Raw genomic sequence first — 15907 nt, 5'->3', positions numbered from 1 at the left:
ACTCACCATCCTGACTTGGAAATATATCGTTGTTCCTTCACTTTTGCTGGGTCAAAGTCCCTCCCTAACAGCACTGTGGGTGTACCGACACCAGATGGACTGCAGAGGTTCAAAAAGGCAGCTCACCACCACCTTCTTAAGGGTAATTATGGATGGGCAATAAATGCTGGCTTAGCCAGTGACGTCCACATCCCATGAAAGAATATAAAAATTGAAGCACTTTGACCACAGCTCTGGTTGGACATATTCCTCGAGATTTCATCACATGAAATCCCCACCTCCAACCGCCCCAGCCACTCTTTACTGCCATCGGTCGCCCAACCTATCCAATCTCGTGCTGGACCACCTTCCTACGGCCAATTTGAAAGTCTTCATTAACCAGTTGGATGATTCTTTACTCTCAAACAGCCTTTACGCCGCAAAGTCCAATATTTATATAACTAATGAAGAGGTGTTTAAAGAAAATGAAAATAAAACCCTTTTTATTAATGCTCTGATTACTTTTCTCTCGCGACTGCTTGCGTCAGCAACATGGAGTATCATTTTCAATTCCTGGGGTCTTCATGCCAATCCCACTCTCAGATCTGTTGGCTCAAGTATAACTGAGGGATGATGAGTGGGATCTTTTCAGCAGTAGGGCAGTACCTTTAATTCTTTATAGACAATTCCAAAGCAATGGCCGAGTGGGTAAAGAGGTAGGGGCGACCTTTAATACAGACTAACTATAAGCTGGGAGTGACTGCACAGTTTTGTTTCTATTGTTGCGGTGGTTGATGGTTGTCTCTATGGCAGATTATTGGATTCTCAGACAGAATTTGAATGCCAATCCCTTGATGACACCCATACCCTCACCTTGGAGTGCCCAGGCTGGCCGCTGTGGTACACCGAGCATGGGTGCCATAGCTACCTCTTAATGAGAAAATAGAGGAGTTAATGTTTTTCTCCCTCCTGGTTTGGCCCACTTGGACAAAGCGAGCCTCCAAATAAAAGCCAACTTCAAAACCTGCAGCCGACGTTGTTCGTTAGCTGTCCTAGCAACAGGACATGAGTGCAGTAATGGGGGCAATTGGAAGGGCAAGAATAGTAACAGGGAGGAGACAGTAAAACTCTGTCATTAAAGTACTGGAACGCTTCAGAAATAATTGGTTCATTACAAAACAAGCACAGAGGCGCTTAACAAAAGTAAGGCAATTTGATCATCAATAAACTGGAAAGTTGCTATTGTCTCTCCCTCAATTGTTATTAATTACACCCGAGAAATACAGAAGCAATGTGCAGTATTTTTAAAACTCCTCTGCTACCATCCCATAGATCATTTTGCTGCCATTTCTAGCTTCTATTTCACTAAACGAGAGGGGGCGGGGGAGAGGGAAAAAAAGCACCTTCCTGTTCTTTGACGTCTGAGGGCCACCAGTGCGGTAAGATGGGAGATTCTGATAGCACTGAAATGATAAACAAAAATCAGATGCCAAAATGGAGGAGGTGGTGGGGGGAGGGTGGGGTAGTGGGAATGGGCGGTGTGGGGTGGTGGGGGGGGGGAGGGCGGTGGTGGAACGGAGCCACAGCTGCACAACAAATGAAAGCAGGCTGCTGGATACCACTTGTGGAATTTTAGAAGCCTCTCGGCCCTTAGTTGGACCACTCTGTTTCTCAGCTGTCACTGGGGTCAATTCCCTCAGGAGTCTGCACTGAAGTTTGTTATTGAATTTGGTTTCTATGGACTCTTATACACACACACAATGCATCCCGGTCATTTTATAGCAAAATAAAATGTCGAAGGGACCCCCTTCTTTTCAGCAAGAGAGGAAATCTTTCAAAGAATGAATGGTGGATCAGAATAGTTGATTCAAACTCTTGCTTGGGTTGGACTTCAAATAGATTAAAGAGGGAGGAAGAAGATTTAACACGATCTGTCGCACTTCAGCAGGTTTCTCAATCTTTGTTTCCATCGCGATGCGGATTGTTATTATTATTGCATTTTTTTGGGTTCTTTCCCCTCCTTACAATGCTAGACATTCCAGAAGCTTCTTGCTGATGCCTCACCGGACTTACCATTCATCCTGTTTGAGCCTAGGCAGTGAGCATCAGGCAATTTGGCTGTGGGGGGCATCAGAGCCACAATCGCATCTTAATGTAGGAACAGGGGCTGTTTCTACCCCTTCTTAGCCTATGCTAATTGAGATAGTCCAGTCACTACCCCCTGACTGAGACCATCTAACTCAACACAGACTAACAATCAAACTTGTGTCTTTTGTTCTAATTTACTGGGAACCTTTTTAGATGATGCTGCCTTATATCCAGCAATGGTAATTCGGTTAAGCAAATTCACTGGTGGCTGACTTTTACTTTATTAATAGCCCTCTCATCCAAAATGGCCATCAAGTAACATGACACAATAGTAGCGGAAGTTGACTTTTGATTTCCCAATTCCAATCGCAACCATTTCAACTTTGATAATTTCATGAAACAAGGTTTAGTCAATTTATTTTTCATTTCATTCACACACATGATGCAGTAAACTGAAGAGAGGGCATCATGTCATTTGCACAAGACCCTACATTGCGACAAAAACCACCTAGCACAATTCTCTTCAGCACCCCTGGGGCATAAATCATCAAGCATATGAACTGTGATGGAAAGGGGGTTTGTGGATGCCAGTTTGAGTGGCCAATCTGAGTAGTTGTTCTAGGTGGGATCGGAGGAGTCACTACGTTCTGCCATTCTTAAGATGAGAAGCTAAACTAAGGCCCTACCACCCTCTTCCAGTGGTTCAGATGTAAGCAAAGAAGATCATGGAGTTCCCCAGGTGGCTTGGTGAACATTCACCCCTCAACCAAATAGAACCATAACAATAAAAGCCACAGATTCACAGATGATTCTTGTTATTGCTATTTGTGGGATGTTGCTGGAGTTAAATGACACTATCCCAACATAACAACTGTAACTTTGCTCCAGAAGTAGTACATAGAATGGAGCACTTTGAAATAGTGTGATTGGACTCTGCAGAAATATGAATGTGCTCTGCAGTGAGGGTCTCACAGTTGAATAGGCTGCCAGAATTCACTGTTTAGACTGGTAAACCAAGAAGGGCCACCTGTGAGATGGTGCCTGGCTTCTGGGGTAAGGTAACCAAGCACAGTTCAGCACCCTCAGAACATGCAGGGGAGAGAGAGAGGCAAAAGAAAATGAGCAAATGTGGTTTGCACATTCAAGTGGATCTTTCTGTGTTGTCTTGTTTCTGCCTGTGTGTTTCCCTTTTCAATAAAAGTTTATTTTCCCCATTTATATTTTACAGCTATATCCGGCATGATAGTTCCTCCAATGTAGATAGATCCCATGCCTTGAAGACTGCATCTATATGCTGACAATTGCGATGAATTTTGGGCTCCTTGAGGAGATGAGATGCAAGTCCCACAGATGAATGGAACTTTTAACTCAGGCCTTTCAGAGAGGGATTGTATAGAGTTAAACAATCACAGTAACACTTTTTAAAACCTTCAACCTTGCCAATTCTGATGAATTGAATGCATGGTGGCAATTTACACATTAGGTCCCATATATTTGAGTGGGGAAAAACTAAAAGAAATTGTTTGTTCTATGTTGACGAATGTTCACTTTTTCCAAATGCTTAAACCCAATTTATTCATTTCAACAAAACAATAAATGCCTTTTAGAGTCAGTAAGTTCTGGAGAGAACACTGTAACAGAATGTGATGCTTAATTTATAACGATTTGACTGAGAGAAACAAAAGTATTTGAAGGTGGATGATCCGAGTAGTGATAATTAATAGGTGGAAAAATGTAGAGCGTTTAGAGTGTGATAGTTGGTTACAACCTGTAGAATTGCCAGTGGGGTTTTTAACTGTAAATGGATTGAAAGATGCTGAGTCTAGATATCGCTGTGTCCAAATTCAGCATCAGCTGTTACAGTGCTAATGCTGTTTCATAGGAAACTCTTCTCTGCTTGTGGGCTGATTGAACTGTAGATATAAAAAAAAAACCCAAACAAGACATAGGATTAGCATGCAGCGACCCTACAAGTTTTAATGATGATGGTTGGCATCGTGAAACTTTAGTAATTAACTGCCTGGTAGGGCAAAGCAGAAGGCAAAAAACCCTTGAGTGATTTAAGAAGCAGTTAGATGCTGGGACAGGAGGGGTTGAAATTGTAGGTTCTTTCTAAAAAGGATGAGCTGACTCAGGCTGAATAGTTTTGGTCACTCGCATCCGTCTCTTAAGGGGTGGGGAAGAGGGAGGCATGAAGAAATGGCATCAGCTGGTGTTTTGGACTTTTCTTTGTGCTTTCTTCATTGTGTTGCCAATATCAATGCCAGCCAGTTACTGCTGTGCCCAACCCATTGCCCAAACCTTGGCTTCGGTCAGGTCCGATTGTCTTGTTTCTTTTTTTTAAAAAAAAGAATAATCAGGAGTAGGAAATGCAACAAGAGATATTATAACCAGCACTTCACGAACAAGGGTGTATACATTGTGAAGGACTTTGGAAAACGCAATATAGATTTAGCTGCTGTATTTACAGGGGTTGAAAGGTAGACAGAATCAAAAGTACCAGTGCTGTGTGGGGACAAACATGAAGGGGGATTTTTTTTTTTAAATTGCTATTTTATTAGCACTGTATTGAGAATGCTCTTAATGTACTTTATCGAGGATCCATCAGAGGTCTGATGATGCATTATCCAATAATTTTCAGCTATATTGTGTTTGTATGTAGTTATAAATATTGTAGATTTTTTGTGAATTTTTTCTTTTGCCAAAGTTGTTGTTTAAATATTTATACATTTCAATGTCTTAAATACAATTTCCAATATTAACAAGGAATTTTATTGCATAAACGTATCTTTTTGCGTCCCATTTTTCGTTGCTGCAATGAGTTCACTACTATTCATTTTTTTTGCTTGCACATCCTTGCGTAATTAAACATGTATCGGTTTTAAAACAAGATTTGTGTTTTTTTTGTAAAATATGCTTATAAATAATGTATTTATCTTTGGAAATTTGTACATTGCTTTGTTTGGATTGTGTTCTTTTCCCCATTTGTTTATTCCCTGGATTAATTTTAATATGTAAGTACGCTAATACATGGGAGGTGTCAACAGAGTAAGCCATTTACAATTGTACCTGAGTAAGAAATTGTTTAAATGTGATTTTAAAGTTTTTGTTTGCGTTATATATATATATATATATATATAAATATATCATATTACATTTTTTCCAATCGAGTCGATATTGTGCTAAGTATTGATTTGGAACATCCTTCCCTTTTTTTTAAAAAGTCATGTCAAAAAAAAGCCATCGTCTATTTTTATATTTTTTTTTGTAAGTTGAACTGAATTGTTAAGTTTTTTTAAAAAATTTGTGTGGCAAAGAAAGGCAGCATTTTATTCAATAGCATTTACTTCTGTAGATTTAAGATGGTAAATTTTGTTTTGCTGCAGCTTATGAAAGGTAGCGCTGTTTTAAATATAGTAAATATGCATGGGGTATCCTCTCCACACTGGGCGATGGCCACTTCTTTCCTGCATTAATACAGGGAAGAAAAAAATAATTTAAAATAAAATTTCCACCTGCTTGTATTTCTCTCTCTCTCTCTCTCTCTCTCTTCCTCTTTCTCTTTGACATTAATCAAAATTCTATAAACCAGCAGTTCGGATGCCTTAACAATGCAAAGCTTGTTCATTTCAGTAAAACATTGTACCCTGAACCTGAATTTTCAAGAAAAAAAAAAGAGAGATCGTACATTTAAATATTGTTAAAATGAGGAGTTCTTTGTTTGTTGTTTTTTAAAAAAAGCACAATTTTAACTGTTTTATTACCCTGAGAAATGTACATCTTTTGTTGCCATATAACCCATAAGGGGTGTGACAGTGCTGCAGTCACGCAAAGCTCCCAGTCTAATATTTCAATGGCTTTACAAGGACACCTTGAGTCTCACTTGTGATTTGAAAAAACAAAACAAAAAGAAGGAATTTGAGGATTTTTCTAAGGGGATGAATGAGGAACAAGCAAAAGCTGATGCTTGGGAAATGGAAAAGATTTGTCATATTTTGACCAAGTGATATACTGTCCTTGTCCAAACCTCTTTTCAGTCTCCTCGGCTGAACTAGTGCATACATGCTTGATATCAGCTATTGTGTAAGCACTGGTGATGGACTATATATAAAGGAGTCAACCGCAGACTTCAGACTTGAACACAGAAATGAGAAGAAACCTTGGTGATGGAAAACGTGAAGCAATGCCTCCCAGTTGCCAATATCAGCCGTAGTCTCATTTAAACTGATTGCCTTCCACTTCCTTTATGTGAACTGTTGGACACACTGTACAGATAAATGGTTAGACAAACAAACTACTGTAGAGATTGTTATAAATTTTTTGCAGAAATTTGAGCTGTAAAAAACTTTTCAACTTACACAATATTTAATTAAAGTTACTTCTTGTCTGTGAACTTGGACTTCTGTGTTCAATTCTTATCATGTTCCTGTACCACGCCTTTAATTTGGGATTGATAGATTGTTAGCCAAGGGTATGAAGAGCTATGGAAACAAGGCACAGGAATGGAATTAAAATCCAGGTTAGCCATGATCTCATTGGCGGATCAGACATGAGGAGCTAAATGGCCTACTTTCCTGTTACTAATTATTGAGCCATTACCTGATCAGGGTTTATCTTCGTTCGGTGGGTAACTAATTGAAAATTAAATATTTAGTGTTGGTTTGGTTATTTGACCAGAAATCCAGAGGTCATGAGTTCGAAGCTCACTGTGGCAAGTAGTGATATCAAATTCAATAAGTCTGGTCATTTCTGAGCTGGCATGGGATGGGAGGGGAGGAAGGACATTGTCCAGGAACTTGCCTAGAGCTTCCCTATGCACTATCAGTGTCTGAATAGGAGCAGCTCCGAGGGACCTCCGGGCCTACAAAAGGTGTTCATTGAAAACCCAACTGGCTGGCTATAATGTCTTCCTGGGAAGGGGAACCTATCAACCCCAATCCCACAAGGTCCAGTCTACACAGGGTATGACAACGCACACCACTTGGTTGACTTTCAATGCCCATTGAAGAGTTCTAGCAAGCCACTCAGAGTGTAAGAACAGTCGCCAGGAAGTGAACACCCAATACAGCTGACTTGGGACAACTAAGGATGGGCAATAATTGCAACCTTGCCCAGACTCCTAAGAACAAATAAACTCAGCCTGATTACTGAATGGCATTGGCAAATTGAATTCTCCATATGTCAGAATGAGAGATATTTGTGACGGATGCTCCATTTCAGGCATTCCGCACCCTCAGGCCTGGTACAACCTGGGTATACGCGGAGTAAAGCTGCCTCTACTCTGTCCTAACAACGTGCCTCAGAAAAAGCTCCCTTTACGTATAACTTACAATTTTCCATTGGTCTGAGCAAGTCTTGCCAAATGAATGACAGCTTCCTGCTGTGACAGTGACTACCAAGAAGTTACTAAGTTAAACTGCTCTGTGAATATCCTAAAATCAATTTTCTCTACGCAGCATTACATAATTTGGAAGTTATTCCCCAATCATCCAAACTACATCAAGCTGTGAAAATCTCCTGTGTGAACTACAACATGCAGCTACAAGCTCTTAAGGGCTTGGCCTAAATAGCCAAGTGGTTATGGTACTGGGTTTGTAACCCCAAGATCAAGAGTTCAATTCTCACAATGGCAAAACTATGAAACAATGTAACTTCATCTGAAACAGATGGAAATGAGTTTGTACTCAAAAGAGTTACAGTCTAAATACCTTCTGTGTAGATTGCACCATCTTTGGCTCAAGTGACACATTATTTTATCAGTTGGTTTCCTGATACTGAGGAGAGAAGGTGTGTGGTTTTGGTGTTGCTGCTCCTCAGTGTTTCAACTGTTTCTGCTGCTGCCTTTGGGGTTGTTGCTTCTGCTGTGTGCTGCTGCTGCCCCTGCACTTGAGGGTGTTTGCTGCTGTTGCTGCCCCTGCACTTGAGGGTGTTTGCTGCTGCTGCTGGACCTGCACTTGAAGGTGTTTGCTGCTGCTGCTGGACCTGCCCGTGTGGAGCAAAAGGAGAGAGAGGGAGAGAAGAAGAACAGCTTCTGTTGCTACAGGACAGGAAGGCCAGGAGGCCAGGACTGTGTCTAAAAACAACATCCTAGGTGGGTGTCCAACATTATTGTTTGTGTAAGGTGGGGGCAATAAAGGACTGTTTTGTAGGGGGAGGAAAGAAGACTGCAGGAAGGTTTGGGGAAGGAAGAGAGGGGGGTGTGTGGTTAAAACCACCATTCTGCTACCCCCCCCGCCCCACCCAGCCCTTTCCCAGTAAGGCCAGCGGTGGCTGGTGAAGACATCGCCTCCCCCTGCAAGAAGATCATCACACCCCACCCAACATCCACCTTTCACTGGAGACACCCACCTGGACTCTTCCCTTTTCCCTCCTGTGCCTCCCTGTCCTTCACTCCTCTCCCTCCTCTCCTCTCCTGTACAAAAGGGGGAGGTTATTACTACCTCCCTCCCTAGGGAGGAACATTGTATATTTAAAAAAAAATATATATATATATTAAAAAATATATATAATTTAAAAAAAAAATGGCCAATCCTTCCCAGGGTGGGCGTGGCTCTGGCCTTAAAGCCAGTTCAACATCTCCTGTGGCCGGGCCCTCGAGGGCTAATGTGGAGGCGGCTTTGTCACCGGTGGCAGGGCCTACAAAAAAGACTTATGCGGGGGTGGTTGCTTCTGCAGCTCCTGCTGCTCCCGCTGCCCTGTCGCCATTCCGTCTCCTCACCAGGGCCCTCGGGGTAAAATGCTACGCTCACCCTGAGATGACTATTGAGGCCTGCGTTAAGGCTATGGCTGGGGTTGTCGGCCCCTCAGCCATTGTCGCGGCCTCAAAGATGTATGGGAGGGCCATCTTTTTCTTGAGGTCCGAGCGGGCGGTGCAACTCGCCCTGCAGAAGGGGCTCACTGTGGGCGGGACTTTTCTGGCGGTGGATCCCCTTGAGGCCACCGCCCAGAAGATTGTTATTTCAAATGTCCCGCCCTTTATACCATGTGGGCTCCTCCTCCCCCACCTTAATAAGCTGGGGGAGGTCAGGTCAGGGGTTGCACCAGTCCCGCTCGGCCTCAAAGACTCAGCCCTCCGCCACGTGTACTCCTTCCGGCGCCAAGTTTTCGTCCGCTTGGCCCGGGAGGAGTGCCTGGAGGGGGCCTTCTCAGTTAATTTTGAGGGGACCGCCTATCGGGTCTTCTGGACCGCGGAGGGTGTGCGGTGCCATGCCTGTAAGGAGGTGGGGCACGTAAGAAAGAACTGCCCCGCCTCCAAGGCCACGAGACCCACCCAAGCGGCCGCGGCTGGCACCGCCCCTCTTCCCCCCGCCACCACTCCATCTCCCTCCCCGCAAGGGGAAGCGACCCCGGCAGCAGCTGCCATCTCGGCTGCCGGTGAGGCGGGGGGAGAGCCCCCGCGCTGTAAGAAGGCGCGGAGGAAGACCCGAAATTTGGAGGCGGCCCCTGAAACGCCCCAAACCCCCCAAACACATGGAAAAACCGGCTCGGGGGAAAAAAAATCATCCGGCCCCGGCGTCATGTCCGCGTGTGCTCCCGGGTCCGTGGGCGCTAAGGCGCCAAGTGCTGGGCCCGGCGTCGTCCCTGCGCGTGCTCCCGGGGCCGGCGGGGAAAAGACGCGGGACCCCGAGCCGGGGAAACAAACATCAAAAACCCAGAGGGTGGAGTGACCGGGAGGGCTGGACAAGGAGGAGGGGGCCTCGGAAATGGAGGTCTCCCTAGCCCCCAGCCTGACCCGGAAGAGACGTCACGCTTCGGAGGAGGAAGTGGGCGACGTCCAAACTGAAGAAGTTGGGCGTGTCCCTTCCCCTGATGAAGCGGTGGTGGCGTCTCCACCCAGTAAAACCTCGCCCTGCCCTCTGGGGGAACCCGAAACTCCTACCCCTACCACTGTTCCCCCTACCAGTCTGCTGCAGTCCCCTGAACAGGACCCCTCGGGGGTCACTGAGGGCACCTCCCTTGAGGTGGTGTCCATCTCCAGTGCACTTAACACCCCTGAGGTACCTTCTGGCTCGTCGGGGGACTGCAACTTTGAAAATTTAAAAAATATAAATGCGTCATTGGGTGGCGGCGAAAAGGAGGGCCTTCCCGCTCCCTCCCAAACCTTGACACCGGGCGTCCTATGTTTAGGTCAGGAGCTTGTCCTGAGCTCCCCGGACGACCCGGTGCCGGGAGGAGAGCGGGCATCAGAACTGCTGCTGCCCTCTGGCCCAAAAAGTTTAGAGGAGACCAGAGAGGACTCCTCTGGCCTTGATCCTGGGGGTGGGATCGAGGCACAGATAGAGCCAGCTGGCAGCTCCGACTCAGCCCCTGTACTCAATGTGGGGGAGGGGTCGGAAGCTGGAGGCGACGACCCGGAGGAGGACGAGGTGTCGGTGGTGAGCGTTGGGGATTACGCGGAGTCGCTCTCAAGCGAGGCGGTGGATCCCCTGGTGCCCTCTACTGACTCCCCCCTCATCCCCCCAAGGGAACTCCGGGACTTTTTGTCGGGGCACCGCGGTCGCCGAGACAGGGTTCAGTTGGCCTTGGACCGGTGGCATTCGTTTCCGCTGGTGTTCTGGTCCACTCGCGAGGCTCTCAAGTCTCCCGAGTTGGATAGGAACGCGCGGCGGAGGGTCCAAACGTTTCTCGCTGGGCTCCTGAAGGAGAGGAAGGACTAAAAAGTCCTCTTCTTCTTTTTAATGACTTAAGGTGAAGGTTTGATGTACCTTTGACAATGAAGACCACTATAGCCAGCCTCAACATCCACGGCAGCAGGGCCGCACAGCGCAGGTTCCAGAACTTCTCGGTCCTCAGGGACGGGAAGTATGCGTTGTGCTTCCTGCAAGAAACCCATACCGTTCCGGGAGACGAAGCCACGTGGCTCCTGGAGTGGCGAGGGGGGGTCTACATGAGTCACCTAGCCTCCAATTCTGGCGGGGTGGCTATCTTGTTGGCCCCGCATTTTCAGCCGGAGATCTTGGGGGTCAAGGAGCCGGTGCCAGGCCGGTTGCTGCACCTGACTGTGCGTCTGGGGGGGGCGGTGCTTCACTTTGTGAATGTGTACGCTCCCCTGGGCACGCAGCAGCAAGCGAGCTTCTTTGAAGAAGTGTCCACTCATCTTGGCTCCATCGACGCTGGCGAGTGCATCGTCCTCGGGGGGGATTTCAATTGCACCCTCGGGGTCCGGGACCGTCACGGTACCCCGCACTGCACGCGAGGTGTGAGTAAGTTGCGGGACCTGGTCAGGTCCTTCAACTTAGTGGACGTCTGGCGAAATCTCCATCCTGACTCCAGCGTGTTCACCTTTGTGTCACCTGGAGTCGGAGCGTCCAGGCTCGACCGCCTTTACGTTTCGAAGGCGTACGTGTCCTGCGTTCCGGCTGCTTCTATACAGCAGGTTCCGTGCACGGACCACCGTCTGGTGTGGGCGGAGCTCACTTCGTTCTGCGCTCGGACGGGGTCCGCGTACTGGCATTTTAATAACCTGTTGTTGGAAGACCAGTGGTTCCTGGACTCGTTCCGTCGCTTCTGGGCCGGCTGGAGAAGGAAGCGGGGAGGCTTCCCCTCCTTGAGGCTATGGTGGGACGTGGGCAAGACTCACGTCCGAGTTTTCTGTCAAGAGTACGCGAAGGGGTCGACAAAGAGACGCAAATCCAGGGTCGAGGAGTTGGAGAAGGAGGTGCTCGACCTGGAGGCACGTCTCCGTCAGCCCGACGCGGACCCGGCCCTGCGGTCGGTGTACGATGAGAGGAAGGGCGCGCTGCGGGACCTGCAACTGGTCGGGTCTCGGGGCGCGTTCGTGAGGTCGCGGATCTGTTTCCTTAAGGAGATGGACCGTGGCTCTCCCTTCTTCTACTCACTGGAAAAAAGGCACGGGGTCCGTAAGCAGCTCTTTACGCTGCTGGCCGACGACGGATCCCTTGTCTCGGATCCGGAGGGCATCAGGGCCATTGCCCGAGATTACTACACTGCCCTGTTCTCTCCGGATCCGTCCAGTGAGGAAGCTTGCAGAGTTTTGTGGGAGGACCTGCCGCAGGTCGGCCCGGAGTGCGCCGGAAAGCTCGACTCCCCTATAAGTCTGGGGGAGCTGACCGGCGCACTCGACGGTCTTTCTAGGGGCAAAACCCCGGGACTAGACGGGCTGACCGTGGAGTTCTTCAGGGCGTTCTGGGACGTCTTGGGGAGCGACTTCGCGGGGGTCCTGGGGGAGAGCATTGCTACCGGGGAGATGCCCCTTTCGTGGCGCAGGGCCGTGATTGCCCTGCTGCCGAAGAAGGGGGATCTCCGCCTTCTTAAAAACTGGCGCCCGGTCTCCCTCCTCAGCACGGACTACAAAATCTTCGCCCGAGCCATGTCTTCTCGGCTCGGCACCGTGCTGGACCACATGATCCACCCTGACCAGTCCTACACCGTCCCGGACCGAACCATTTATGATAACATCCATCTGGTCCGGGACATCATCCACCATTCCCAGAGGGCTGGTCTGTCGAGCGCCTTCCTGTCTCTCGATCAGGAGAAGGCGTTCGACAGGGTGGATCACGAATACTTACTCGGAACTCTGCGAGCTTTCGGGTTCGGGACGCATTTTGTCGCCCGGATCCGACTTCTGTACACCGCCGCGGAGTGTCTAGTGAAGGTTAACGGGTCCCTGACGGCGCCCCTTCGCTTTGGGAGAGGGGTACGTCAGGGCTGCCCCCTGTCTGGCCAGTTGTATTCTATCTGCGTGGAGCCTTTCCTGCGCCTCTTGCGGAGGAGGTTGTCGGGATTGGTTCTGCGCGGGCCGGGCATCGGGGTGGTCCTTTCGGCTTACGCCGATGACGTGCTCCTTATGTTTAGTGACCCGGCTGACCTGCGGAGGATGCGCGAGTGCCAGGAGGTCTACTCTGCCGCTTCTTCTGCCAGGATCAACTGGGGTAAATGTTCTGGACTCCTGGTCGGTCAGTGGCAGATGGATCCCCTACCCGAGGAGCTCAGGCCTTTCACCTGGAGCAGGACCAGCCTCCTCTACCTGGGGGTCCATCTCTGCCCCGCTGAGGAATCCTGGCCGGCAAACTGGCAGGAACTGGAGACGAAAGTCACCGCTCGCCTGCGGCGCTGGACAGGACTGCTCCGAGTGCTATCTTACCGAGGTCGAGTTCTGGTCATAAACCAGCTGATCGCCGCCATGTTGTGGTATCGGCTGGTCACTTTGACCCCTCCCCCGGACTTTGTCACAAGAATCCAGAGATTGTTAGTCGACTTCTTCTGGGACAAAAGATTGCACTGGGTCGCTGCCGAGGTTCTGAGTCTCCCGCTTAGGGAGGGTGGTCAGGCGCTAGTGTGCCTACGCACACAGGTGGCGACTTTCCGCCTTCAGACCCTGCAGCGATACCTCTACGTCGAGCCTCCTCCTAGATGGTGTGCCCTGATGACGTATTTCCTCCGTCAGGTGCACGGCCTGAATTATGACGTGCAGCTCCTGTTTATAGAACAGCTGGGCCTCGGTGGCTCCTTGCAGGCGTTGCCCGTCTTTTACCAGGACCTGATCAAAGTCTGGAAAGTGGTCGCCTCGCGACGCAGCTCTCCCCCGTCAGGAGTAGCGGCTATCGTCAGAGAGCCGCTGCTCAGGAATCCGCCCCTCCGTCCTTTTCAGTGGTTGGCGGAGAGGAGGGCTGTGGCCGCAGGGGTGACCAGAATCGGGGACGTGCTGGGTGGCGGAGGACTGGGCTGGATGCTCCCGCAGGAGTTGGCGCGACGCGCGTCTGTGAGTGTCCAGGTCGCAGCCGATGCCATCCAAGACCTGAGAACGGTCGTGCTCGGACCTGACGTTATTTTGGGTCTTGAGGCGGCCCAGGTGCGCGGTGGTCTTCCGTCTGAGCGTTCCCCTGTTCGGACGGAATTCCACATTGGCCCCAAGCCCCGAACCCTCCCTCGGGTGCTGGTGCCCCGCAATATGAGCCGCCTCGGGGACATGCCCTCTGTGCCTTTTGGCACGGCAAAGAGGAGCTTTTTGTACGGACTGCTGCTGCACACCTTCCATTTTCTCGCCCTTGTCCGTCGACCGGACACGCCCTGGCGTGCCTTGTTGCCGTCCGGCGGCGGAGGCCCCCGATGGGAGGCCCTCTACAGAGGTGTCCTCCCCCTTTCTATCGGAGACCTGGGTTGGAGGGTGTTGCATGCAGCAGTCCCTTATAATAAGAGGATGCATTGGTTCGCGGACTCTCAGGACACGTGCCCTTTTTGCGGTCTTGTGGAGTCCGTGGACCATGTATACATAGGGTGTTGTAGGCTGCACTCCCTTTTTAGTTATTTGAAAAACCTTTTATTGATGTTTTGTTTGCACTTCAGCCCCACGCTCCTGATCTATGGGCACCCGGTGCGGAAGGGGGTCGGGAAGGAGGAGGACCTCCTCGTGAACCTGCTCCTGGGCCTGGCCAAGTTGGCCATTAACAGGTCCAGGCAGCGGGCGATCGACGGGGGAGTCCCGCCCGATTGTTTGTCCCTCTTCCGCGGCTACGTTCGCTGCCGGATGTCCCTGGAGAAGGAGCACGCGGTGTCTGCTGGCATTCTCGAGGCCTTCCATGCTCGGTGGGCACCGCGGGGACTGGGTGTTTTGTTGACCCCTTTAATCACATTTTGATTTAAAAATTGTAAGTTTCCTTTAAAACTTTGTTCTTGGTTTTACAGCTGACCTGAATTAGGGGCTGTGCCTGATTTTTCCCAATTTTGTTGATTTGGTTTTCATTTAAAAGATTATCAAGAGTTCAAATCTCACAATGGCAAACTATGAAACAATGTAATTTCATCTGAAACAGATGGAAACAGGTTTGTACTCAAAAGAGTTACAAGCTCTTAATGAGCCTTGATGAGACCACTTCTGCTCCTAAGTCCTTTGTTCCAATGTTAATGATATCTCATTGCAAGTTAACATCAAGTTGAATCAACAGTTGGTATTTGTCCAAGAGGAGTTGGCTGGTACTGATTTTCTCTGAGCATAACAAAAAGAGTTTCTAATCCCTCAAAATCTCTTCAGTTATCAGCTGTGATCACGACAACAATTGAACTTATATAACATATCTAACATGCTAAGCATTCCAAGTCGCTTCGCAGAGTCGTATCTAAGAATAAGTGGACACTGAGCCAAAGATGTAGGGGAAGAGGAAAAACTTGGTCAAAGCGTTGAGTTTTAAGGCCAGTTTAAGGGGGGGGTTGCAGGGTGTTGGAGAAGCAAAGTGGTTTAGGGAGGGAATTCTATAGTATAGATTATAGGTGACTGAAGGCATAACTGCCACTGGCGGAGAGCAAAGGAAGAGGAGATGCACAAGAGGTCGGAGGAAGGGAGAGTTCATGGGGTGGGGGAATCATGGACAGGGAGGGGACCAAGCCATTAAGGTATTTAAACACATGGATGAGAATCACATAGTTGCCTCAGCATTCATAATATCAATCACCTGCTATACGGGGATAGTGCAGGAAGATGGCACTGAGGTAAAGGCCAGCCACAATCTAGTTAAATGGTGGAGCAGGCTTGAGAGGCCGAATGCTTATTCCTGCCCCTATGTCCCTATACCAGGTGCTAATTTAAAATACCATTTTCTTGCCCTTTCAAAGGCATAAATTAAGCATTTTGTTCTGTACAGGGAAAAAAAAGGTTTATATTCAGGTTATTAACATAGCTAGATAGATCTATAAAAGCACTTTAATGATCTGACAAAATGGTATCTGCAGCAGTGTGTCCACTGTACCTAAGGGAGGAAGTGATTGCCTTTGAGAAGCTGGTTTGTTGGCTAATATAGATGGTAGCAGGTCTTGGGAATTGAAAAGGAAAGGCTGAGGAAGTCCAGCCTGTTCCCGTTGAGTCTAAAGGAAGTTATCTAAAATG

At 48.6% G+C, this 15907-nt stretch overlaps 1 protein-coding gene across 4 annotated transcripts in view; it reads left to right on the top strand.

The window, feature by feature from the left end:
- The window catches only part of ebf1a (EBF transcription factor 1a), a 492107-nt gene extending 485647 nt beyond the window's left edge, over nucleotides 1–6460 (top strand). For 3 of the 4 annotated variants that reach the window (XM_041193628.1, XM_041193630.1, XM_041193627.1), the window contains one exon: nucleotides 3296–6460. In XM_041193628.1, coding sequence (XP_041049562.1) covers nucleotides 3296–3327 — 32 coding nt within the window. In that variant the 3' untranslated portion in view covers nucleotides 3328–6460. Of the gene's footprint in view, nucleotides 1–3286 lie in introns of all 4 variants that reach the window. The other variant, XM_041193629.1, reaches the window with a different exon arrangement.
- Nucleotides 6461–15907: the final 9447 nt, after the last annotated feature.

This window comes from Carcharodon carcharias, chromosome 8 (assembly GCF_017639515.1).
Source record: "Carcharodon carcharias isolate sCarCar2 chromosome 8, sCarCar2.pri, whole genome shotgun sequence".
Lineage (NCBI taxonomy): Eukaryota > Metazoa > Chordata > Chondrichthyes > Lamniformes > Lamnidae > Carcharodon > Carcharodon carcharias.
This window is presented reverse-complemented; position numbering and strand designations above follow the sequence as displayed.